General features: G+C 41.5%; 1 protein-coding gene across 3 annotated transcripts in view; it reads left to right on the top strand.

Moving 5' to 3' along the window:
- The window catches only part of LOC125460580 (aryl hydrocarbon receptor repressor-like), a 196,895-nt gene that overhangs the window by 30,488 nt on the left and 140,769 nt on the right, over positions 1-25,638 (top strand). For all 3 annotated transcript variants that reach the window (XM_048548199.2, XM_048548215.2, XM_048548207.2), the window contains exon 3: positions 12,987-13,168. In XM_048548199.2, the coding sequence (XP_048404156.1) occupies positions 12,987-13,168 (182 nt within the window). The remainder of the gene's footprint in view (positions 1-12,986; positions 13,169-25,638) is intronic.

Below are 25,638 nucleotides of genomic sequence, written 5' to 3'. Positions count from 1 at the left end.
GTTCCGGAACCAAGAGGTTATGGTGAAGCTGTAAAAAACTCTGATGCGGCCGCACTTGGAGTATTGTGTACCGTTCTGGTCACCGCATTATAAGAAGGATGTGGAAGCTTTGGAAAGGGTGCAGAGGAGATTTACTAGGATTATGCCTGGTATGGAGGGAAGGTCTTACAAGGAAAGGCTGAGGGACTTGAGGCTGTTTTCATTAGAGAGAAGAAGGATGAGAGGTGACTTAATTGAAACATATAAAATAATCAGAGGGTTAGATAGGGTGGATAGGGAGAGCCTTTTTCCTCGGATGGTGATGGCAAGCAAGAGGGGGCATCGCTTTAAATTGAGGGGTGAAAGATATAGGACAGATGTCAGAGGTAGTTTCTTTACTCAGAGAGTAGGAAGGGAATGGAACGCTTTGCCTGCCACGGTAGTAGATTCACCAACTTTAGGTACATTTAAGTCGTCCTTGGATAAGCATATGGACGTACGTGGATTAGTGTAGGTTAGATGGGCTTGAGATCGGTATGACAGGTCGGCACAACATCGAGGGCCAAAGGGCCTGTACTGTGCTGTAATGTTCTAAGACCATTGTACGTACAAAAACAAGAGGTTGCTGGAAAAGCTCAGCGGGTCTGGGTGTTAACATTTAACTCTGTTTTTTCCTGCACAGGTGCTGCCAGACCCGCTGAGCTTTTCCAGCAACTTCTGTTTTTGTTCCTGATTCACAGCATCTGCAGTTCTTTTGGTTTTTCTCTTTGTGTGTACTTTTCAGTGATGGAGTGCAGAACATACTGTAGCTTCTTGTGACATTGTTCCGATTGTCCTGGTCTTGGCTTTTGGCATTGGAACCTCAAGTGTGAACCTGTGCCACATGCCCTATGTCAATTGTTTAAAAACTGAACAATTTTTGGGTGCATCCAGGAGGTTACAGCACCTATGTTGCTTACTTAAATTGTCTGCATTGAGTGTTGTGCCAATGGTGGATGAATTACTGTGGACAAGGTGCCCTGCAATATAGCTTTGTATTTGCGTCTGCTCTGCAGTAGTATATCTACACTGTAAACCTTTAAGTTATATGTTGTTGGTAGCTTGATTATTCTGTCAACTAGCTCTGACATTGAAAGTCACAATCCGTTCCCTTGTCTTTGTATTTGATTATGAATTGTTCAATGGCCCCTGTTGTTTTACCCTCCATCTCCTCTAAGACTTTCAATTCCCTGGCCCCCAAGCACTTCATCTTCACTAGTGACATCCATCCCCTATACACTTGCATTACACATAAAAGCCCTTCGCTTCTTCCTCTCCCATAAACCCTACCAGCCCTCCTCCACCAACACCCTCATCCACTTAACTGAACACGTCCTTACCCTTAACAACTTCTCCCTTAACTCCTCCCACTTCCTACAAACTAAGGGGGTGGCCATGGGCACCTGCACAGGCCCAAGCTATGCCTGCCTCTTCATAGGATATGTGGAACAGTCCGTCTTCTGCAGTTACACGGGCCCTATCCCCCACCTCTTCCTCCTCGACATCAATAACTGTATTGACGCTGCCTCGTGCTCTCACAAGGAGCTTGAATAGTTCACCAATTTTACTAACACCTTTCAAAACATCAAGTTCACCTGGACCACCTCCAATACCTCTCTCTCCTTTCTGGACCTCTCTGTCTCCATCTCCGGTGACCACCTCAAAACCGCCATCTATTTCAAGCCCACAAACTCCTACCACTACCTAGACTATACCTTCTCTCACACACCTTCCTGCAAGAATGCAATCCCTGACTCCAAATTCCTCCACTTCTGCCACATCTGCCCCCAAGATGGGGCATTCCATTCCTGAACATCCAGATGTCCTCTTATTTCAAGGGCTGCAACTCCGCATGCCCCCCACCCCCCCTACCCCCCACCCGCCCCAACTGCGGTGGTGGAAAATGCTCTCGACCACATCTTTTGCATTTCCCATACCTCAGCCCTCACATCCCCTCCCCACAATAAAAACAAAGGCAGAATTCCCCTTATCCTCACGTACCATCCCATTAAACTCCGGATTCAATGCGTCAGTCTCCGCCATTTCCGCCACCTGCAATCTGACCTCACAACTAAGAATATATTTCCCTCTCTACCCCTACCTGCCTTCCATAGGGACCACTCTGTCTGCGACTCCCTCATCCACTCCAGACTCCCCACTGCCCCTGCCACCCCCCAGCACCTTTCCTTGCAAGTGCTACACCTGCCCCTACACCTCCCCCCTCACCTCCATTCAAGGCACCAAATCAAACCTTCCACATCAGACAGAGGTTCACCTGCTCATCCATCAATGTGATCTTTTGCATCCACTGGTCTCAATGTGGCATCCTCTACATCGGTGAGACCAAGCAGAGCCTGAGACACCACCTTGTAGAGCATCTGCACTCCGTTAGCAACAAACAACAACACCTTCCAGTCGCAGATCATTTCAATAGGGAAGGTGATGGCCTAGTGTTTTTAACACTAGCTGGGCTGTTAACCCAGTACACCTAGATAATGTTCTGGGGACCCAGTTTCGAATCCTGCCACAGCAGATGGTGGAATTTGAACTCAATAAGTATCTGGAATTAAGAGCCTAATGATGACCGTGAATCTATTGGCAATTGTTGGAAAGATCCAACTGGTTCACCAATGCCTCTCAGGGAAGGAAACTGCTATCCTTACCTGGTCTGGCCTACATGTGACTCCAGGCCCACATAACTTTGATTGAAAAACTCTTAACCACTTTCTGGGCAATTAGAGATGAGCAGTAAATGCTGCCTAGCCAGCAATGCCCTCATCCTGTGTATGACTTGAAAAAAAGAAACTCCCCTTCCCACTCCCTGGGTGATATGTCCATCCTGTGCCTCTTCCAGTGTTACAATGATGCCACCCAGAATCTGGAATTGAAACACTTCATATTCCACCTTGGTCTGGAACAGTAATGAATTCTATGTGTGTGTGGAGTTCTGATTAAAACTAAACCTCTGGTGTTGACTATTTAATCCCTATTGTTGCAAAAGCAGTGCAGCAGAACGGCATAGACTAATTGAACTCTCCCAAGTTGGACAAACCTATCAGGATCTAGTGCCACAAAACTCACAAAGGATCTTCTGGAATGAAGGTACAATGTGTAAGTTTCCTACAATATTGCAGAATCAACATCTGCATGGTGGATACTTGACCATCATTTCACTTCCAGGCCAGTTCTTGAGTGTATGAAAAAGTGAGGCCTGTACATTTTCAGCCAAACCATTTTAGAAGTGCTGCCACCATATTATGTTCTTCAGTTGGTAATAAACATACCAATTATTCAACAGAATTGATATAACAATCATGGTAGTTATTTATTAGAAGTTAGAACTAAAATACATATGGTGTTAACTGGGGGAGTTCTGTGGCATCTACTGGCAGGGTTGTTTCAGTGTTCTGAGTTCATGGATTACTACATCACATTCTATCTTTTTGATTTGATGGACAGTGGGTTAAGATACATCCCTTAAAAGGTACATTCACACAAAAAGTTAGCCCAACAGGACGATCAAGCATTTCTTGACAAGTGCTGCTTTCATTGATCACATGTTCCTGTATGAACTTCATGCTTTGCACTGGTTAGGTTTTGAGCCTATCAAAGTCTGATCCTGTAGAGCATTTACAAAAGCATTGGATGTTAGCCTTCGATTTCCTACACAGACCTTCGGATGAGTTAATAGAGTTCTGATTGACAAACTCTTCAGTCTAGTTAACAACAGTGCCTGCATTGAAAAGCTTCTAATTGCTTGTAAAATGTTTTGGTTCATTGTAAATACTTTGGACTTTGCATTGACGATAAGAGGTCTGCATAAATGCAAGCTTTTCTTTTGCTACAGAGGCTATCTATTCTGCTATTTGACTGCGCAGTGGATCAACTTCCTACACTAACTATGTGCTGCCCAAGTGTATAACATGAATGCATAGCCACTGTTCCGTTTTCCGATGGCATAGTCCTCCCTCTCGCAATTGTTGACATGGCTATGTTGATGTTAAAAGCCTAGAAGTGGCTTTGTGTTACTGCTATGTCACAGCTTTTTTTAAAGTACAATGCAGAGAGGTAATGTGGAGAATATGGTACCTCTTAAGAATTTTTCACTCCCTGAAGTAGAATGAAGTATCTGATCTCTGGTTGATTTGATCACTGACTGCTACTGATTTGTTCATCCATGTCCGCAGTACAAAGAAGCAATATTCCCTGGAGCTCCCTCACTCTCCTTACTTCTGCTGGCACTTTAAGTTTTTCTGTTGTGATGTTGACTGTTGAATCTGGTTCTTACATTCATCAACTTTTGATGGAATTAATATTGTACATTTCCTTTTCTGTCCTACTTGTGGAATTTTAAAAATTTACATCATTTTTTAAAAAAATCTTTATTGTCATGCTTTAAGCCATTTTTGCATACTTTTGAAATAAATCTAAGATTACTTAGTTGACCAGGATGAACAGTTTCAAATATTTTTTAAATGGTATTCCACAAAGTACCATTTAAAAATTGGTAATTTGAATTTTCTTTTCCTCCTTTCATGCTACTGATCTAATTATTAGGATAGGCAATGACCACTCTGGCTTGTGAAACAATACATTTTAATAATTTACAGCAGAACTCAATTGTAGAATTTACATCTAGCCACCATATATGTATTTATAATTTACCCTTAAGAGATGCATCTATTTAAAGGCACAAAATCTTTTATGCTTCAACAACTCTAGGGTCTAGGCCTGAAACGTCAGCTTTCCTGCTCCTAAGATGCTGCTTGGCCTGATGTGTTCATCCAGCTCTACACCTTGTTATCTTGGATTCTCCAACATCTGCAGTCCCTATTACCTCTCTTCACCACTTACCTCGTTCACTCAGTGACCATTTTAAATTGTTGTCAAGAGTAGCCAACAAAACAAATAGTCTTTCCCAGTTGACCTGCTGGAATCCTACATAATTTTTAAAAGCCTTTTTATTTGCTCTTCCACTGCTCTGATCTAATGGAAATAATCTCAGCATCTGAAGTTTCTTCCCATGACTATGGTTCCAATCCCTGTGACCAACCTAGTGAGTCTGCATTGTATTCACTGTCTGTGGTTTATTGTACTTCTTTTATCCTTTCTATGTGAAATAATGAAGTCTGCGCATAACATTATAACAATTGCCTGACTGATGTTTTGGACAAATTTGTCACCACCTTCTTGTACTTCGACCTCATGCCCTTATTTTCAGAATCCAAAATGCAGTTTTGACTTTTTTTACAAGTTTTATCTATCTGAGGAGAAAGGATTTTTTAAAAATCACAAGGGTCAACATTTTTGCATTCAGAGTGGTTGCTGTATAACTCTATCTGAACTTGCATTTTCAAGGAATTATCTTTTTGATTTTGCCCTTTCAGTTGTCCCCCCATTAATTGTATACTATCATTCCCTAACTACTGAAAAACTTTGCACCACTGAGCCCCATTATTGAGAATTTTTTTTTTAACAGAGCTGGTAAAATGTGAGAAGTAACAATTTAGGTTTCATGTCTGGAGAGAGACTCGTGGATGATTTTGTGTCGGAATTGAAGAAATGAAAGATGTAATTGGTTTTAAGGAAGCACAGGGGCAGGGAAAAGGCCAGGAGAAGAAAAGACAAAATCGAAAACTCTGTCATAAGGTGGAAAGCAAGAGAGAGACTAATTGAGAAAGGGGTTGTTGGCGCAAAGCAAGAACGGACGATATATGGGTTAGTGAAGGAATAAAAGATGAATCCAGAGAGGCTGTAAAAGACTAAAATAGAACCATTACCAAAATCTACTGTCTGAAATAATGCTTTGAACTTGTTAAATTTGATACTGGGTCTGGAAGGTTGTGAACTTGAGGGTTTGACTGGTAATGTAGAAAAGTGAATTCGAATCTGACCGTGGTATATTGAATTCAGTAACTGAAAAAAAAATAAACTTAGAAGTAAAAGTTAGTGCCAATCAAAAGTGATCAGGAAGTTGCCCAAAGTTTAAAATCCAAATGGTTCACTTATGATAACAAAGTGTGGAGCTGGATGAACACAGCAGGCCAAGCAGCATCTCAGGAGCACAAAAGCTGACGTTTCGGGCCTAGACCCTTCATCAGAGAGGGGGATGGGGAGAGGGTTCTGGAATAAATAGGGAGAGAGGGGGAGGTGGACGGAAGATGGATAGAGGAGAAGATAGGTGGGGAGGGGATAGGTCAGTCCGGGGAGGACGGACTGGTCAAGGAGGTGGGATGAGGTTGGTAGGTGGGAAATGGAGGTGCAGCTTGAGGGGGAGGAGGGGATAGGTGAGAGGAAGGACAGGTTAGGGAGGCAGGGACAAGCTGGGCTGGTTTGGTGATGCAGTGGGGGGAGGGGATGAACTGGGCTGGTTTTGGGATGCTGTGGGGGAAGGGGAGATTTTGAAGCTGGTGAAGTCCACATTGATACCATTGGGCTGCAGGGTTCCCAAGCGGACTATGAGTTGCTGTTCCTGCAACCTTCGGGTGGCATCATTGTGGCATGATGGCTGTATCGGCTATTGGATAGCTTGTTTAGTCAGCTACCTTTGTTGGTTTGGGAATGTGCTGTAGGTGAAATTTGTACATTCCTGATTCCCTTTCCTGGATTTTTTTTAAAAGTTTAGAGTATAGCATTTAGGTTCCAGATTGCACAGAGACTTCTCTGTGTACAAACCAAGATTGTAAAGTAACTAATGTATTTGTTTCTACACCTATTCCATTATTTGAGGCTAGGTACTTGAGAACTTAAATCTAGGCCAACTGGTCAATACATTTTCTGCTCTCCTCGGCGGGCATATAAAATCCCATGGCTCTGCATTATAGCAGGAGAAATCTCCATGCCCTGACCAGTATTATTCTTTCCGGACCGTAACCAAAGCAGATTATCCTTTCCTGCTTCGGAGATAATGGGAACTGCAGATGCTGGAGAATCCAAGATAACAAAGTGTGGAGCTGGATGAACACAGCAGGCCAAGCAGCATCTTATCCTTTCCTGGCTGTTTGTGCAGCCCACTATTTACACATTGGCTGCAGTATTTCCTACATCGTCACACTGATTACAAATGCAGCTACCTAATTGACTGTAAAGTGTTTAGGATTTGCTAGAGTTATGAAAGCCTCCTTGGAAATGGAAATCTCTCTCTTTCTGTACAACTTGCTTTCTTGTTGAGATTCCCATTTCAAGAGAATTTGTTCTACTGATGCTTCACTGGACTCTGATTCAAAAGGAAAAATTATACATTCTGTTAATCACATTTGTAAAACTACAATAAAATTGGAAATATTTACGTTATGTTCCTAACTGATATAATATTAGACAAGTCTGATTCCAGAGTGAACATTGCATTTACTGGATAGGTCATAACATCCTTTTGTGATTTGTTTATCATGGTGGTCAGACACTGAACATTATCCCAAGAGGCTGCCAGTGTACTTTTTAACAAAAGAACATCAAAGCTTATTATATAGAAGAATACAAAAGCTATGCATAAATACTTGTTTGAAAAGATCATAAACAGTAAAAAGCACCCCCCCCCCCCCCCCCACCAATATCCTATTACAGACACACTGTATATTGGAACAATAATACTTCCGTGGTTCAGTTCTACCAATTCTTTCTCAAGTGATGAGGTTGTAACCATTTCCTTTCAGTAAATTTCTGGACGTTCACTAGATAAAATTCTCTCCTTCTCCTCACAATTACATAGACTCATTGGCTTTTCTGACTGAATTCTAAGGAGAAAATAAGAATTCAGGATGTTCCCCCATTACTTTAACAATTTTGAGACTGTTGAACAGCACATCTCCTGATATTGATCATTTCTTCTGAACTGAAGTCTCTCTCTCTCACCCTCAAGTTTTCAGAAATCGGGGAGGTTTTTTTTATTTCCTGTTATCTGCACATGCATATGCAAAGTGGACGTTCTCAGCTTGTCCTTCGTATCACACTTTAGCAAGCTGCAACATAATGAATCATAAACACTAGCACACTAGCATTCCAGTGCTATAGCACATAGAGACCAGGGTTGTGGGTGATTTTTAACTTTTTTTCTTATGCACGTGTGCAAGGGAGAAAAAACACAAATGTGTTCTTTTTTCACCTATGACTGCCTTCCTTTCTGCTCAGCATATTCACAGTCTTGGACGCAATCCAAAAGAGAACACAATTTATCTTATTCAATAACATTGCTCACTTTGAAGTCTGAAGTTCCCTTGACACTTCGTGTGTGACATTCCATGATTCCTCCGAGGACTCCATGTAATCCATGCAGGGTTTCTGAGAAGCCCACTCAATCAAATGTTCATTTGATTTGTATATTTTTCTTTCAAAAACAAAATATGTGTTGAACTTAACATTTTAATATATTTATAAGTGACTCAAAGTTACGATCTCCATTGTCATAACATTTTCCCTGCACAATGAATGAAACAGGATTCGTTCACATTTCATTATGGAAGTAAGTAAACATGCCCCACAATGCCTATAAATCCCAAAAGACTGTCATCAGCCATCTTCAGTTATTAGTCAATGCTCATAATATTGACGTACCAGTAGTGTCTCTATTTCTGATCCAGCTATAACTAACAGGCGATATCCCAGGTACCACAGTCACCATCCCTGGCCAGCAGGAAAGGCCCAGCAGAAGTGGTGACACAATGGCATACGGTTGGGAGGAAGTTGCCTTGGGAGATGTCAACATTGACTCCAGACACCATGAAGTAACATGGCACCAGGTCAAACATATGGAGGGAAACCTCCTGCTGACTACCACAAACTGTCCTCCTGAGTTTATGAATCAGTACTTCTCCATGCTGAACAACTCTTAGAAGAAGCACTGAGGGTGGAAAGGGCACAAAATATATGCAATGTCCTCCACCAAGTGTGGCATGACAGCAGTACTACTGTTCGAGCAGATCAAGTCCTAAAGAATATTGCTGCTATGCAGGGTCTGTGGGAGGTGGTGAGGGAACCAAAGAGAGTGAAAAACATATTTGATCACATTCTCGCCTGTGTCCATGACCGTATCAATAACAGTAACCATCACACAATCACTGTGGAGATGAAGTCCCACTTTTATATTGAGAATACCCTCCATCGTGTTATGTGGCACTATTACTGTGCTAAATGGGGCAGACTTCAAACAGCAGCAGAATTGCAGGGTTTAATGAAGAGTGCAGTAGGGTATGCCAGGAGCAGCACTAGGCATACTTGAAAATGAGGTGTCAGCCTGGTGAAATTACCAAACAGGACTATTCGACACCAAACAACATAAGTGGAAAATGACAGATGAAGTTAAGCGATTCTACAACCAACAGATCAGATCTAAGCTTTGCAGTCCTGCCACATATGGTCATGAATGGTAGTGAACAATTAAACAACTCACTGGAGGACGAGGCTCCACAAATATCCCCATCCTCAATGATGGAGGAGCCCTACTCAAGTGCAAAAGATATGAATGGAGCCTTCACAGCAATCTTAGTTCAGAGTGTCAAGTAGTCCCCAGCATTACAGAAACCAGTCTTCAGCCAATTCAATTCATTCCACGTGATATCAAAAAATGGTTAGCGGTACTGGAATCAGCAAAAGCTGTGTGTCCTGACATCTTTCAATAATAATACTCAAGACTTGCGCTGCAGAATTTGACACACTCTAGCCAAGCTCTCTTCCAATACAACAACAGCATTGGCAATTACCCAAACATGTGGAAAATTACCCAGGTATGTCCTGAACACACAAAGCTAGACCAACTCAAATGAACCAACTACCTCCCCATCAGTCTATATTCAATTGTTAGCAAAGTGATCAAAGGTGCTATCAAGCTGTACTTTTACATACACATGGAACATGGGTGTCACTGGCTTTTATTGCTATTCCTACTCGACCTTGGTGATGGTGAGCTACCTTCTTGAGCTGCTGCAGTCCCTGTGTTCTAGGTAGACCCACAATGTCTTTAGGGAGAGAATTTCAGGATTTTGTCCCAGTGACAGTAAAGGAACAGTGATATATTTCCAAGTCAAGTTGGTGAATGACTTGGAAGGAAACTTACAAGTGGTGGTATTTCCATGTATCTGCTGCCCTTGTCCTTCTTGATGGTAGCAGTCATAGGTTTGGAAGGTCCTGAATTTATGCAGTGCCTCCTTTAGATGGTGCATACTGTTGCGACCAAACATTGTTGATGGAGGGAAGGGGTGTTGTGAATGTGGTTTCAGTTAAGCAGACTATTTTGTCCTGTATGGTATTGTTGGAGCTGCATCCATCCAGCCAAATAGGGAGTATTGAATCACACTCCTCATGGTGGACAAGCTTTGGGGAGTCAGAAGTTGAGTTACTTGCCGTAGTATTTCTAGCCTCTGACCTGCACTTGTACCCATTGTATTTATATGACAAATCCATTTGAGTTTTTGGTAAATGGTAACCTCCATGCTGTTAACTTTGGGAGATTCAATATCAGCAAAGCCATTGAGTGTCAAGGGGCATTGTTTAGATTGGCTGTCTGTTTGCCTTTCTCTTATTGGAAATGATTGTTGCCTGAAATTCACTTCCAAAAGGTATTGTGTTCTACTTAAACCACATGGACTGCAACAGTTCAAGAAGGCAGCTCACCACTACCTTCTAAAGACCAACTAGGGATGCGCAATAAATGGTGGCCGAACCAGCAATGCCCACCTCCCTCAAGCGAATTTTTAAAAAAGTTCAGGTTCAAGTTCCACCTGCTATGGAGATGTGTCATAGCAAATCTGAACAGGCTGATAAAAACATAATAAAAGAAAAATATCTAAAATCTGCAGAGGCTTGCTCATTGCTGCAATTGACATTCTACTGAGTTATACCACTGAAGGATAAAATTTCTCTCCTCCAGGCTGTTAAGACAGAAATAAATTAATTTGTAATAACTCCACCTAAAGTAATAATCAAGCCAATTAAGGCAAATTAGAAGCTCATTAGAAGTTTACATGTGATTCGTGACAAATTTTCAAAGGCTAAGCAGCCCAAATTTTTAACAAATTTTAATGTATCTTCTATACTAGATTCCATGTCTGTACCTGCCCTCAGAAATGTGAACATTGTAGAGTTCTCCTTTTCCCTAACTTCACAAGTAAGGTTGTGCCATGTCTCTCTTCTCTGCATCTCCTCCCTCTAACCATTAATTGGCTGGGAGACTTGTCCCCAACCCATCTATAGATACTGACTTCCTATCGGATGGGTTTGTGGCAGAAATGAACTTGCTACATGAAAATCCAACCCATCTCTGATAGTCAGGCAGTGGAAATCCCCAGATGACCCACTGCTTTCACAGTTGAGTTATGGTGACCAACCATTTGCCCCTTCCCTTATATTCTACATTCACTTCACCAGCACAGAGCAATACTAGATCTATAAGTTGTTGTCAGAGAATAATGAATACAGTACAATTGGTGAGGTCGATGTCAGACAGATGCATAACATTACATAAGCCTTGGGCTGAATGGCAGCAGTGAATGAATGGATGGTTTGATGAGGAAATGCAAAGAAAGTGAAGCAACGTTCTATATACTGAAGCAGCTGTGAAGATTGATGTGGTGGAATACCCCTTACAATTCCATCTAACATTATTTGCTTCTGCGTCCAAATCAGACCACTGGCCTTTTAGCCAATTCGGCCGTTTACTTCATGCTTAAAGCGTTTATTATTTTGCCCTTTCTCAGCTTCTGACCTCTTTCATATTCTCATTTAGATGTGTGCTACAGATGTTGTGGGCCAGTTAGCTCAGTTGGCTGGATGTCTGGTTTGAGATACGGAGTGATGCCAACAGTGCAGAGTCAATTTCTGCACCAGCTGAGGTTACCATGCAAATCCTGTCTTCTCAACATCCTCCCTCACCTGAGGCATGGTGACACTAGGGTTAAACTCATCACCAGTTGACTCTCTGTAAAGGGGAAGCAACTCTACAATTCTCTGGGACCAACCCACCTTTTACCACAGAATGTAGCTAATTCTGTAAATGTGTGGATAATTAAGGTACTTCCCATACAAACCCAATTATGGGCTATAAAGTTCCTGCTGTCAACCTTCTCATCTAACTTTAATTACACCTTCCTCAGCATGGTTTCCTCTTTCCATTGCTAGGAGGAGATATAATCTTTCTGTTCCCTGATGCCCTTAATAGTACATCAAGCATGGCGCTGAATCCAATGGGCAAACTTTGAACATACTGAGTCCATCATATTAACCATCTTAATGCAAAACCTTCCAAGTTGCAATTTTGAATTAGTGGTTGAATTGATGTTGTGTTGTGTGCATGGAGATATAAAAACTGAAAATACAACAATAACTGGTTGGCCACTGTGAAATTGGGCATTCCACAGCACGAAAATATTATTTGGATTTCATGGGTCCTATGATCGGAAAGCGCCTCCAAGATATAATCAAATTCAATATTTGTGATATTCCATCCAAATCTGGCCACGCTGGTGTTTCTAATAAGAGCAGAACAAAGGAACAAAGAAAGAGCAAAGAGGAACATCTGTGATTAGATAGAGGAATGGGAAGGCTTAAATAACAAGGAGATGCTGGCATGAGGTAAAGGATGGTGGAAACAGAACAAAATGAAGAAATAAAATTGGCAAAAAGTGTTGTTAAATGGTTTCAACAGAATGTGAGAAATGGCAAGGAAAATTTGGGAATGTGAATGTTGGCTGGGGCTCAAGGCTGTGGTCTATCCAATGGTTATGTATCAATCAGATATCCAATCCAAGTCCAGCCCACATCACTTCCACTCTCAGTATCTTATGAGCAGCACCAATGCTCTCGGACCTTCCTTTTGGTAGACTTTATCCCTTCCATATTTAACATCAACCTGTCCAATTCTGTAATACAAGGTACCCAATAGTCTGTGTGTATGTTTGTTTGTTTGTTGCCTTCACTAAATCCATAAACTAGTTACATATTTTTACTAATCACTGCTATTTCTGGAATCTTCCAAACAGCAAGTCAACACTGACCAGTGTGAAATCAAATCCATCTAAAAGACACAGAGATCGTCTGAATGCTGAATTAGACCATTTGGCTAATCTCCTGCCATTTCCACCAGATATTATTTCCAAATTGGATAAACTTTCCGTCCTACGCCTCAGTGTCAGCTACCTCCGAGTGAAAAACTTCTTCCAAGGTAGGTTCGTTTAACACTAATGGGATCTTGATTTTTACTCAATTTTCATCTCTTATGTGGTCATTTGAATTGACAAGTCTTAATCTTTAACCCTGTAAAATCTAGCCCTGCTTGGTCTTAATCAAATTCCTTTTTTTGCATTTTCCTTCTCTACTTGGTTTTGCTATTTGCTGCACATTTCTTTCTTTCATTTACATTGGTCTATTTTCCTGTACTATTTCTTGGAGCCCCTCTGAATGACCTCTATCTTTCATCCCAACTGACATTCCTTCAGTTATCTAAAGGCAAACTCAGAAATTCCCTCTCTCTAAAGGCTTTGCCTCCCTCCTTTTCATCCATACCTTTTTCTGTAAATGTCACTTCCTTGAAACCAGCTTTTAATTATCCATCCTACTATCACTTCCTGTTGCTTGACGTCTCTGAGTCATCTATCCTAGTATTAACTTATTTGGCTGATAAACTATGTATCTTTTTACCTCTATCACAATTAAAAATGTATGTTCTTGTAGGAATTACATTTAAAATGATCTCAACATTTTTCTGCCAACTTGGCACCTGGAGGATATGAATTCTCTATTGCTATCTTTGTCTTTTGGCTTCTTCCTTGAAGATTACCTCTGTTCTTCCAAGCAAAGCTGTTTTAAATTTGTGCCAGTGTTATTTAATAGCACATACTACATCCCTTTCAAAACTGAACAATTCTGTTGTTTATTTTCATAGCATGTTTCTTTGCTTTGTGATTGATTGAAACAGTCATTGTTAATCCTTAACAGTTTTTGGTCTTGATCATCTTGAGCCTGATTTTTATCCCTTTAACCACTAGGTTGTAGTCTGAGTTACAGGATGTTTTTGACTTAAAAATTCTTCCCTTTGTTTACAAGTCCATCCAAAGTCTTGTTCCTCTTTTATCTCAGAAATCTTCTCAATCTCTGAACCATTGCATCACTGTGACCCTTCAATTTTGGTTTCATCACCAAAATGACCCATTTTAATTGACTCATCACCTGCAGCTATGCCATTTGCTGCCTAAGCTCTGAGCTCTGAAAATCCTTCCTCTCTTTCTCTTGCCAAAACTCACCACTACTCTATCTCCCCTCTCCTTTTGCGATCCTTAAAACCTATCTCTTTTTACTAAACATTTGGTCGTCTGTCTCAACATTTCATGAGGGTGGTGTTAAATTTTGTGACAATGCCCCGTTAAAGCATCTTTTGATATTTTACTGCATTAAATGTGCTACATAACTTCAAACTGTTATTTACTATTAAATGTAATCTGTCTAGCCACTTGCCTTTGGCTCCTTTCATTGTAGCAGTACAGGCCTGTGGTACTGTCACAATGCTGGCAGACAGCTGCTCTTTGGGTATTGTGTGCATCTGTAAATAAATGCATTGTCCAGTTTAGATTAAATGTTATAATGGAACACAGTGCATGATGCAATGAGAGTCATCAGGTTAGAAATTAGAACAGTAAAAATGGAAGGGCTGCCAGTTGCTTGAATACACTAATGTAACAGTTTCTGAGTCAAATGGGGGATTTTTAAAATCCAAGAATGCTGTTGGGTGGAAACTGAAAAGAACAGAAAATTGAAGAGCGCCCACAAACCACTCCAATGTATGTATGGTCCAGTTTTGAGAAGCGGTGCTTTTGGCTTTGTGTAATATATTCACAGGAATTGGTAATGATTAGTGCAAGCGAATCAGCAGCAACACATTTAGCATTATAATTACATGAAACTGATGAGATTTTTAATTTGCGTTTATACTTTCTTGAATTTAGCACTACCTCCAGAAATGTTTCATTAAAATGAAATGGCCTAGTTGTATTATGGGTAGGCGACAGCCTACTGGTATTATTGCTAGACTATTAATCCAGAAATCCAGCTAATGTTCTGGGGACCCAAGTGCGAATCCCATCACAGCATATGGTGGAATTTGCATTCAATTTTTGTTTTAAAAGTCTGGAATTAAGAACCTACTGATCATCATGAAAACATTTGCTGGCTGTCAGGAAATACCCGTCTAGTTCACTAATGTCCTTCAGGGATGGAAATCTGCCACCCCAACCTGGTCTGGCCTACATGGACAAAATCCTGGAATTCTCTCCCTAATGGCATTGGGGGTCAAGAAAGCAGCTCACCACCACCTTCTCAAGGCAACTAGGGATCAACATGAAATGCTAGACAGCCAGCAACTCATGCATCCCACGGATGAATAGGAAAAAAAAATTCAGATTGCTCGATATTATTAAAGGCTCAGAAGTAGGCATCATGGATCATGGACATTGCATTGGATGAGAAAATTGGCCAATGTCTGCGCCAGCAAAAGTGTGATGTGGTGGGATCAGCAGAAGTGCAGAACAGCAAAAGGGAGAGCAACAGAGGTACCAGGATCATAGGACACATGACCCATGCAGGAGGGTCAACAGATAATATTAACTCCATTGATCTGACTGAAGAGCAATGCAATTCAGAGCAGGTTTATTGTCCTGACAGGTGGGAAACAAATTTGGAGGGGAGCTGCTCCCTTCTAGACTTGGAGCCCACACCTTATCCATCACTGTCGAAACCATCACCACCCTAATTCTTTTTTACCCACCAGTGCATTATCACATCTCAAATTTCTCAGCTCATAAGCATATAAACTGAGTTTGTAAGTAGGTACTCCATTGAAGTCTGACTTTCATTCTCTACTGGGACGTGGACATTGCTAGCTGGCCAGCATTTATTGGCCATCCTAGCTGCCCTTGAGAAGGTGGAGGTGAACTGCCTTCATGAACTGCTGCACTCCATGTGTTGCACGTAGACCCCTCCAATGCCGTTAGGGAGGCATTTTGACCCAGTCATAATGAAGGACTGGCAATATGTTTCCAAGTCACAATGGTGATGGTTTGGAGGTTAACTTGCATATGGTGGTGTTTTAGTATATTTGTTGCCCTTGTCCTTCCAGATGGAAATGTTTGTGGGTTTGGAAGGCACTGTCTAAGGATCTTTGGTTAATCTCTGCAGTGTATCTTGTAGATAGTCCATACTGCTGCTACTAAGCCTCAGTGGTGGAGGGAGTAAATGTTTTTGGATGTGGTGCCAATCAAGCAAACTGCTTTTTCCTGGGTGGTATCAAACTTCTTAAGTGTGATTGGAGCTGCACTTATCCAGACAAGTCAAGAGTATTCCATCACACTCCTAATTTGTGGCTTGTATATGGTGGATAGGTGTTCGGAAGTCAGGAGATGAGTAACTTCAGTATTCTTCATTTCTGACCTGCTCTTACAGCCACTGTATTTGTAGTGAATCCAGTTGAGTTTCTGGTCAGTGGTAACCCCAAAGATGGTGATTGTTGGGGGAATTCAGTTTTGGAACTACCATTGAATGTCAAGGGGCAGTGGTCAGATTATCTAGTATTGGAGATGGTCATTGCTTGGCACGTTGTGTAATGTGAATATTGCCAGTTGGCAGACCAGCCTTGAATATAGTCTAGCTCTTGTTGCATTTGATCATGGATTGTTTCAGTATCTGAGGAGTCGCAAATAGTGCTGAACATTATGCAATCATCAGCGAGCATCCCCATTTCTGACTTTATGATGGATGGAAGCTCATTAATGAAGCAGCTGAAGATGGATGGACCTGGCACATTTCCCTGAAGAACTCCTGCAGAGATGTCCTGGAATAGAGATAACTGATTACCAACAACCATAATCATCTTCCTATATGCTAGGTATGACTCCAAGTAGTAGAAAGTTTGTCCCTGATACCCTTTGGCTGACTCCAATTTTGCTAGGGCTTATTGATGCCACACTTGGTCAAATGTGGGCTTTATGTCAAGGGCTGTCACTATCATGCTTCCCCTCTGGTGTTCAGCTCTTTTGTCCATGTTTGAACCAAGGCTGTAATGAAGTTAGGAGTTTAGTGACACTGGCAGAACGTAAACTGGGCATCACTGAGCAGGTTATTGTTCAGCAGGTGCTGCTTGATAGTACTGTTGATGACACCTTCCATCACTATAATTCCAACACTGGGTACAAATACAGGGTGTCAGTGATTGCACATAAGCAGCAATTCAAGGATCTCCACAGCGACCAATAACTTCTATTAAGTGCAAAAGAGTTAGTTCTAACAGCAGGAATATTATGATCTGTTCATCGAAATATAGGAAGGGTGAGTCTGCTAGACTGGGTGCTGACGAAACATGTAAGTATGCTAGCAGGAATGGAAAATTCTAGCTAGGAGAGAAGATTAGACAAGCCGGGTTTGTTTTCTGGAGTTGAGAGATATTTTGGTTGAGATGTATAAAGTTATGGGGCAGAAAGAGAACAGTTAGGGTCTGTTTTGAAAGATAAGACTGGTCAGTAACTTGAGCGTACAGGTTTAAAGTAATTAGGAGAAGGATTAAAGAGGTGTTGAAGGCAAGTGTTTTTGATGTGGAAAGTAGTAGTGTTCTGGATCTCATTGCCTGGTGCAGTGGCTCAGTGGTTAACATTGCTACCTCATGGTGCCAGGGACACAGATTTGATTCCAGCGTTGGGTCATCATCTGTGAAGTTTGCATATTCTCCCTGCGTCTGCATGGGTTTCCTCCAGGTGTTCTGGTTTCCCCCTACAGTCCAAAGGTGTGCAGGTTAGGTGGATTGGCCATGCTAAATAGCCCTGTAGTGTCCAGGGAGGTGCAAGCCAGGTGGATGAACTGTGGTAAATGGAGGGTCACAAGGATAAGGTGGAATCCTCTTCAAAAGGTCGGTGCAGCCTTGATGAACCAAAAGGCCTCTATCTGCACTGTAGTGATTCTGTGATAGACTGTGAAATCTCATTACCTTTTTAAAAGACTTGGAAGTTCACCAAAGTCATATAATCTACTGGACAGAAGCCAAGAGTCAGAAAAGGGGATTGCACCATATTACTATTTGATCGTCCTGCAATGACGTGATGGGTCATTTGGTTGATTTCTATGCCACAAATGTTCTGTTTCAATACATAGTTTGTATGAAGTGCAGGGGGGTGCGGATTTCCTCGGGGTTGTTGAAATGCACTCAGGTGTGTCAGTGGGCAAAACATTGATATGGTTAAAATTGTGCTTCATTGGCATATGTATGTGTGGAGCCACCCTCCACTAGGCATGAGCCAAAGTTGTCCAGAATCTGGTGTACTGCATTTTGCACAACAATGCACAATGGACAGAATTGGAGGTGGATCAGTTCCAGATCAACTGCACAGGCAGCCTAGAATGTCCTTGTAGATGGCTCAATTAATTATTCCAACTATGGAACAAACAACAAATGAAAGACTGTCCTACCATTCACCACAAAAGGAATGAAAGGTCAAGTTGTCACTCAAATGAAACATTGGGCAAGATATACAAGTCATGTGAATCAATAGATATTAATGTGGCATTATAAAAACAGGAAACTTAATGTTTTGTCAAATACCCATGTGTATTCCCTCAGTGAATTACAATTACTACTGCCCTCGCTTCCTCATTATGCTACTTATCTCCACAAAGGAACACAACAAGTGAAGGCAGGCTGCTTCTCTACTGATGCGTGTATTTTATTCTGTATTTATTTAATTAATTGAATTAAAATTTAAAAACTGCTGTGAGCTGATTTGGACTGATATCTACAGGTGATTAGTCTGGGCCTCCAGATTTTATGATGTAAAGAGATTCATGTAAATCATGATGATATAGCTGAGACTCGACTCCAATGCCGTTAAAGGAGAAGACACCCCTGTCTAGAATGAGAGATAACAAGGTGTGGAGCTGGATGAACACAGCAGGCCAAGCAGTTTCTTAGGAGCAGGAAAGCTGATGTTTCGGGCCTGAGGAGAGAGGCCTTAGACATGACACTGCAGAACTGTGATTAAGAACCTACTATGTAGAGAGATGTAAGTTAGAGTGCAAAAGTACATAAGGAGTTGAAATTTTGACTTAGAGTGAAGAAGCAAGCAGCCTCGAGCAGTGTTTGTTGCAGACACCCACGGCCAATTGTCTCAAACTGTAGGTAGCAATGAAAATCAGGAATGGGTAATGAACACTGGCTTGGTCAGTGCTGTTCACATCCCCATGAATTCTTTTTTAAAGTAAACTTCAGATTACGCCAGGCATGTGTGCATCCTGTCTGCTGCACAGCTTGGAGACATGATTCCTGCTGGTTGGAAAAATGCAATCATTTACTCACATCAAAATCAGCATATCCATCCTGTTAACATTTTCCTTCCAAGTTTCAAGTAAACAATCTCCATGCTTTGTCAGAATCTGCTTTTGCATTATTATGCGGCGAACATCTCTGACAAAGTATTGGCTCTTTTGGAGGCAAAATGAAGCAGGCACAATGGGGTCAGGTACCTTGAAGTCTCAATTTAGCTTTCAGATTTCCGGGGCAAAGCCAAGTTTCTTTTTCAGTTGGAAGTGGTCTGTTGGAGGATGGACTACCTTTGCCAAAATTATCATGGACTTTAACCAAGTTAACTGAACTTCACAGATTGTGTGCAACATTTCTAAGTACGGGGTGGGGGTCGGGAATTGTGGAATTGGGCTTAGCACCTAACTCATGTCAATTTAACTGGAAACTAGACGTGGCAAACAGGGACTGGAACACACTATTTGACGGCACAAAGGCAGCTGAGGGGTTGAGAGTGGTGATGACATAGAATTGACTCACTAGCATACACGTGGAACCTGATATCCCTTTGAGAGGGGGGTCAAGATATCACCCTCCCTTTAAGAGGGAGTCAAGAATAGTTCTATGGTACTCCACAAGTAATGGAGTGAGAAAGAAGCCATTGCTGGGGATTCTCAGCTTGTGATTAGATAGATACCAGTAGAACCAGGCAAGGGCATTTCCACCATGCTTGACAAAGGAGGAGTTGAATAAGGAAAGTGCAGTCACTAAGGTTCCAATTTCAATCCCACTCCAGCATTTCACCTCAAAAATCAAAGCTAGTACAACCCAGAATACTAAGGAAGTAGGTCTAGAAATAGTGGATGCATTGGTGGTCATCTTCCAGGATTCTTCCAGACTCTGGAACAAACCCTGCAGATCAGAGGGTGGTTAATGTCACTCCAATATTCAAAAAGGGAGTTAGAGGGAAAAAAGGGAATTACAGACTGGTAAGCCTAACATCAGTCAAATCCATTCTCAAGGACTTCATAGCAGAGCTTTCAGAAAGCAGTGGCAGGATCAAACAGAGAAAACGGGATTTATGAAGGTGAAATCATGCTTGACAAATCTGTTGGAACTCTATGAAGATGTAACTGATAGAGTTGACAAGGGGGAGCCAGTCAATTTAGTATATTTGGACTTTCAGAAAACATTTGGCAAAGTCTCACATAAGAGATTAATGTTCAAGATTAAAACTCATGGGATTGGGGTGAAACGTGTCAAATCGGATAGGAAACTGGATGGCATAGAGGAAACAGACTAAGAATTAATGGGTCCTTTTCAAATTGGCAGGTAGTAATTGGTGGGGTGCCACAGGGATCGGTGCTGGGACCCCAGCTATTCACAATATATAATAATGATTTGGATGAGGGAACAAAATACAATATCTCCAAGTTTGTAGATGATACCAAACTGGGTGGGAGGATGCAGTGATCCTTTAGCATGATCTCGACACGTTGGGTGAGTGGGCAAATCAATGACAGATACAGTATAATTTGAATAAATGTGAGGTCATTCACTTCAGAAGCAAAACAAGAAGGCAGATCACTGCCTGAACAGCTGTAAATTGTGAGAGGGGAGTGTACAGCAGGACCTGGGTGTCCTTGTACACCAGTTGCTGAAGGTAAGCATGCAGGTGCAGCAGGCGGTAAAGAAGGTAAGTGGTATGTTGGCCTTCATTGCAAGAGGTTTTGCGTACAGGACCAGGGATGTGTTGTTGCAGTTATACAGAGCCTGGTGAGGCTACATCTGGAATATTGTGTGCAGTTTTGGTCTCCTTTTCTGAGGAAGGATGCACTTGCTTTCAAGGGAGTGATTCTGGGGATGATGGGCCTGACGAATGAGGAGAGATTTACTAGGTTGGGATTGTTTTCACTAGAGTTCAGATGAATGAGGGGGGAATCTCATAGAGATTTAGAAAATTCTAACAGGACTGGACAGGATAAATGCAGGGAGGATGTTCCTGATGGTGGGTGTGTCCAGAACCAGGGGCCACAGTATGATGATTCAGGATAGACCATTTAGGACAGAGAAGAGGAGACGTTTCTTCACCCAAAGAGTGCTGAGCCTGTGGAATTCATTATCATAGGAGGTAGTTGATACCAAAACATTGAATGTACTCAAGAGGTGACGAGATATAGCAAATGGGGCAAATGGGATCAAAGGCTATGGGGAGAAAGCAGGGTTTGGCTATTGAGTTGGACAATCAGCCATGACCATGAAGAATGGTGGATCAGGCTCAAAGGGCTGAATGGCCTTGCCCTGCTCCTATCTTTTATATTTCTATGTTAAGGCTAACTCTTGTGCTGTACTGATGGAGCACCATACTGTTGGCAATGTAATGTTTGAACTGTAACCACATCCATTCACTTGAAGAGCATCTGTGGAGTTATCCAGAGTGTCCTAGCCATTAATTATTCTCCAATCAATGTTATGGATAAGGGATTATGTTATCGTAATCATGTTGCTGTTTGTGGGATTTACTGAATGCATTCTGACTGCCATGAGTCCTACATTTACAATAGTAACTACATTTCAACAAAAACATCTTTGTCTATAAAACAGGAATGCGGAGAGATAGAGAAACAAGAAAGTTATAGGTTCAAAACTATGACAGCAGAGAAACTTTGGGACAACGTAGATTTCATGAATGAGGGAAAGAGGTAGAGGTGTGAAAATTCTTAAGTTTGGGTGTGAACACCACCATCTTCACATTGATGCACAGAGGGGATACAAGGGTGCAGAATTAAAGCCAATTGTTGGTAGCAGAGAGACAAAGTGGAGCTGGGGTTATTTTATTGTATCCTGCACTAATTTCACAATTTAAGGCTATGTTCCACCACGCTGGGGTAGCACACTGAAAATCAAACCCTGCTATTCTGCCTCAAAAGTTAAAGGCTGCAAAATACCCCAATCACCTGACTTTCATATCTGGATTGACAAAGGTTTCTGTATTTCACAAGACTTACTATTTACTGTCAGTAAATAGACTCTAGCTAAAGGTACACAATTATGAACGATCAACATGTAATTCTATTGTTTACCTTTATAAACTCCATCTTACTCACACAGGCAAATAAATGCAAACACACACAGACACTAACACAAAAATAGACATCCACAGAAAGATATGTCATGGGTATTTGGATGGAGGGAAAACTGGGAAAACAGTTCAGTGGGGTCTCTATTCACAGAATCTGCTGGGGTGGTCCTGGTCTTGATCAGAATGCTGCATAGTTGTTAACTGGCTTTGTCACTGGTTCCTGAAATAGTGATAAGTGATCAATCAGCCAACTGGTGATAGCTGAGTCCCCTTTTGTGCACAGTCCTCAGCTCCAGCTTGCCTGCAAACTATTTTTTTTTAACCAAAAGGCAGTTACAATGAGTGTCAGGCTACTTTTAAAAACTGCAGCAAACCTTCAGCAATTCTTGGATTTAAAAAAATTTTTTTTCCCATTTTAGTCCACAATCAAAAGCACAGAAAAATTTTAAAAAAGGCATGGTTGTTACCATTAAGAAAGTTTGTGGGCACCTGTGGCTATGATTTCTCCTTTTTTAAACCTGGGGAATTAGCAGACATGAAATGGCTACACCATGACTGACATTATTCAGCACTTGCAAGTCTTTTAGGATGTAGCCTGGTTTGACTCTAGATAAACACACCCCGATTCAACAAAACAAAACTCTGATTGCAACAGAGAATTCTACTTAACACAATTGTATCCTCTTCATTCCAATACATGTTATTCTTTTTAGGTTGAAAATGCTATTCCAACCAATAAACACTTTTCAATTATGTCTGCTTTCATTTTCTGATATAATTTCAATATTTTCAACCAGCAGATGTCAACCATCATTGTAAACTGCCAACTGTGTTTACCTGCTCAAATTCAGCTGAAGGTCAGGTACAAAATAAACATAAGAAAATGCTTGGGTGTTTCAATGATTCATCAGTTGAAGTTTCTCCTGGTATGTGCCTCCGGCAAACATGTTGTTCATTTATTAGAATTACATTGAATGGCATGACAGCAGTATTAAAGACAGAATGGTCATTAAACAAAGGCAAACTAACTTCTTCAAATGCATTAATTTTTGCATGCACAACGATTTAGATCTGTATATGCTATGTCAGCTAAATTAATGTAAACCCCGCTGAATCACTCAGTGCATCAAACTAGACTCCCTGTTGTTTCCATTTGTATGAAGTTCATGCCATCTGGCTCCAATCTTCTGGCTTTACACGACTGAGTTTATAAACAGTCATTAGGGTGGCATTTACTAGGCATGCTCACAGGTCAGAAATTGGCCATCAGTTTGATACCATCTTCAATTCCGAATATCACTGAGCCAATGTAGCTCAGGTTCTGCACATCTCTAAAATCTCTTACCTCTGTTTACGAAACAAGAATAGTCGTTCTTGGCATCTTGGAAACTGAGTCAACTCTTTCTTACACACAAGCGTGTGTGCACACATTTGTAAATCACCCATTAGCCTTGAGATCACTGACTGACACTGGCTTGGGAATGAACAAAAGAAATTGAACATGTTAAATATGTAGCAGAAAGATCTCAATCTTTAGATTCTGTGATTCCAGAGCTGCAGAAGAAATTTGCTGGGCTGCATCCCAATATGTGCATGGAGATTTTGTGACTTTGCTCAAGACACTAGTCCATCCAACTTCAAACTGAAATTCAGTATAGGCAAGCAGATGTCAATGAACTTGAAACTTAACAACTTGGGTTCTAATCCCAGGTTAATTAGTGCTCATGCTAGTTTTCGTTATACACAATGAATTAGCCAGGTCGTTTTTTGTTCCTCTGAAAGAGCTATAGTGTAATTTACTTCTCACTTGAATTGTAATGGAGACCGGGGAGGGAGGGGATTTTATAAGACAATCTTGGGCATGATTTAATGTTCATGTTTTTCCACGGTTCTGCTAGTGTTACAAAACCTGGGTGGGAAGGTGTGCAGTGAAGATGATGCAGAGATCCTTCACTGTGATTTGGACAATCTGAGGCAGTGAGGAAATGCAAGGCAAAAGCAGTATAACATGGACCAATATGAGGTTATCTACCATGGTGACAAAAATAGGAAGACGGGTTATTACCTGAATGGCTATAAATTGAGAGGGGAATGTGCAACAAGAAGGAGATGTCCTCATGTTCCACTTGCTGATGGTAAGCACGCAAATGGTAGAAGTACCATCAAGCAATGAAGAAGCTAAATGGTATGTTGGCCTTCGTAGAGCAAGGATTCGAGCGCAGGAGCAGGGATGTCGTGTTGCAATTGTACAAGGTCCTGGCGAGACCATGCCTGGAATTTTGTGGGCAAATTTGATCTCGTTATGTGAGGAAAGATAAAAGAAATGTAGTGAAGGTTTACCAGGCTGATTCCTAAGATGGCAGCACTGACATATGAGGAGAGGTTGAATCAGTTAGGATTATATTTGCTGGCATTCAGAAGAACAAGGTGGGGGAGCCTCCTCAAAACCTACAAAATTTTAAGAGGGCTAGATAGGATTGATGCTCCAGGAGGGATGTTCCAGAACTAGAGGTCACAGTCTTATAGATGGTGATGAGGAGAAATTTCTTCGCCCGGAGAGTGGTGACCCCCTGAAACTGATTATCACAGAGAACAGTCAAAGCCAAAATATTTTATGATTTCAAGAAGTTGGACAAAGCACTTGCAGCTAAAGAGGTCAAAAGTTATGGGAGAAAACCAGGAACAGTCTATGGAGTTGGATAGACAGCCATGATCATACTGAATGGTGGAGCAGCCTCAAAGGACTTATTGGTGTACTCCTGCTCTTAATTGCTTTGTTTCTGTGTCATGTATTCTTAGAACCTTGTCTAAGGAGGTGTTACTCTTTCCATGACACCCATTGTTGCTCAATGTCTCATTGTTTAATGTGGGAGTACCACATTCGGGGAAGTACTCAAGCGATTGTAAATGTTCACACTTATGCATCAACTGCAAAAGCAAAGAAAAAGAAAACAAGCAATGAAAAAACTCCATTAGCTTCTGAGAACAGATAGGGCCTACTTGCGAGCAAAAACAAGTTTACAGTCAATGAATGATCATAGCACAGTGACCTCTATAGTGATGACCAGTGGATCTAACCACAACAGGGTCATGTTTCCAATGAACCTGTGGGAGGAATATCAGAAACAGAACAGACTTAGTTTTGAGAGCAGCTAGCATTCACATCACACACAAATTGTGGTTTAGCATAGTCCTCCATACAGTAGGACAAGGAGGACTCTGACAAGGAGGCGTGGAGGCTTCTACATGGACCTTTGACGTAGAGACCTTATTCCATGCA

Source organism: Stegostoma tigrinum, chromosome 2 (assembly GCF_030684315.1).
Source record: "Stegostoma tigrinum isolate sSteTig4 chromosome 2, sSteTig4.hap1, whole genome shotgun sequence".
In the NCBI taxonomy this organism is placed as follows: domain Eukaryota; kingdom Metazoa; phylum Chordata; class Chondrichthyes; order Orectolobiformes; family Stegostomatidae; genus Stegostoma; species Stegostoma tigrinum.
Note: the sequence above shows the minus strand (reverse complement) of the source record. Positions and strands in the feature narration are given on the sequence as shown.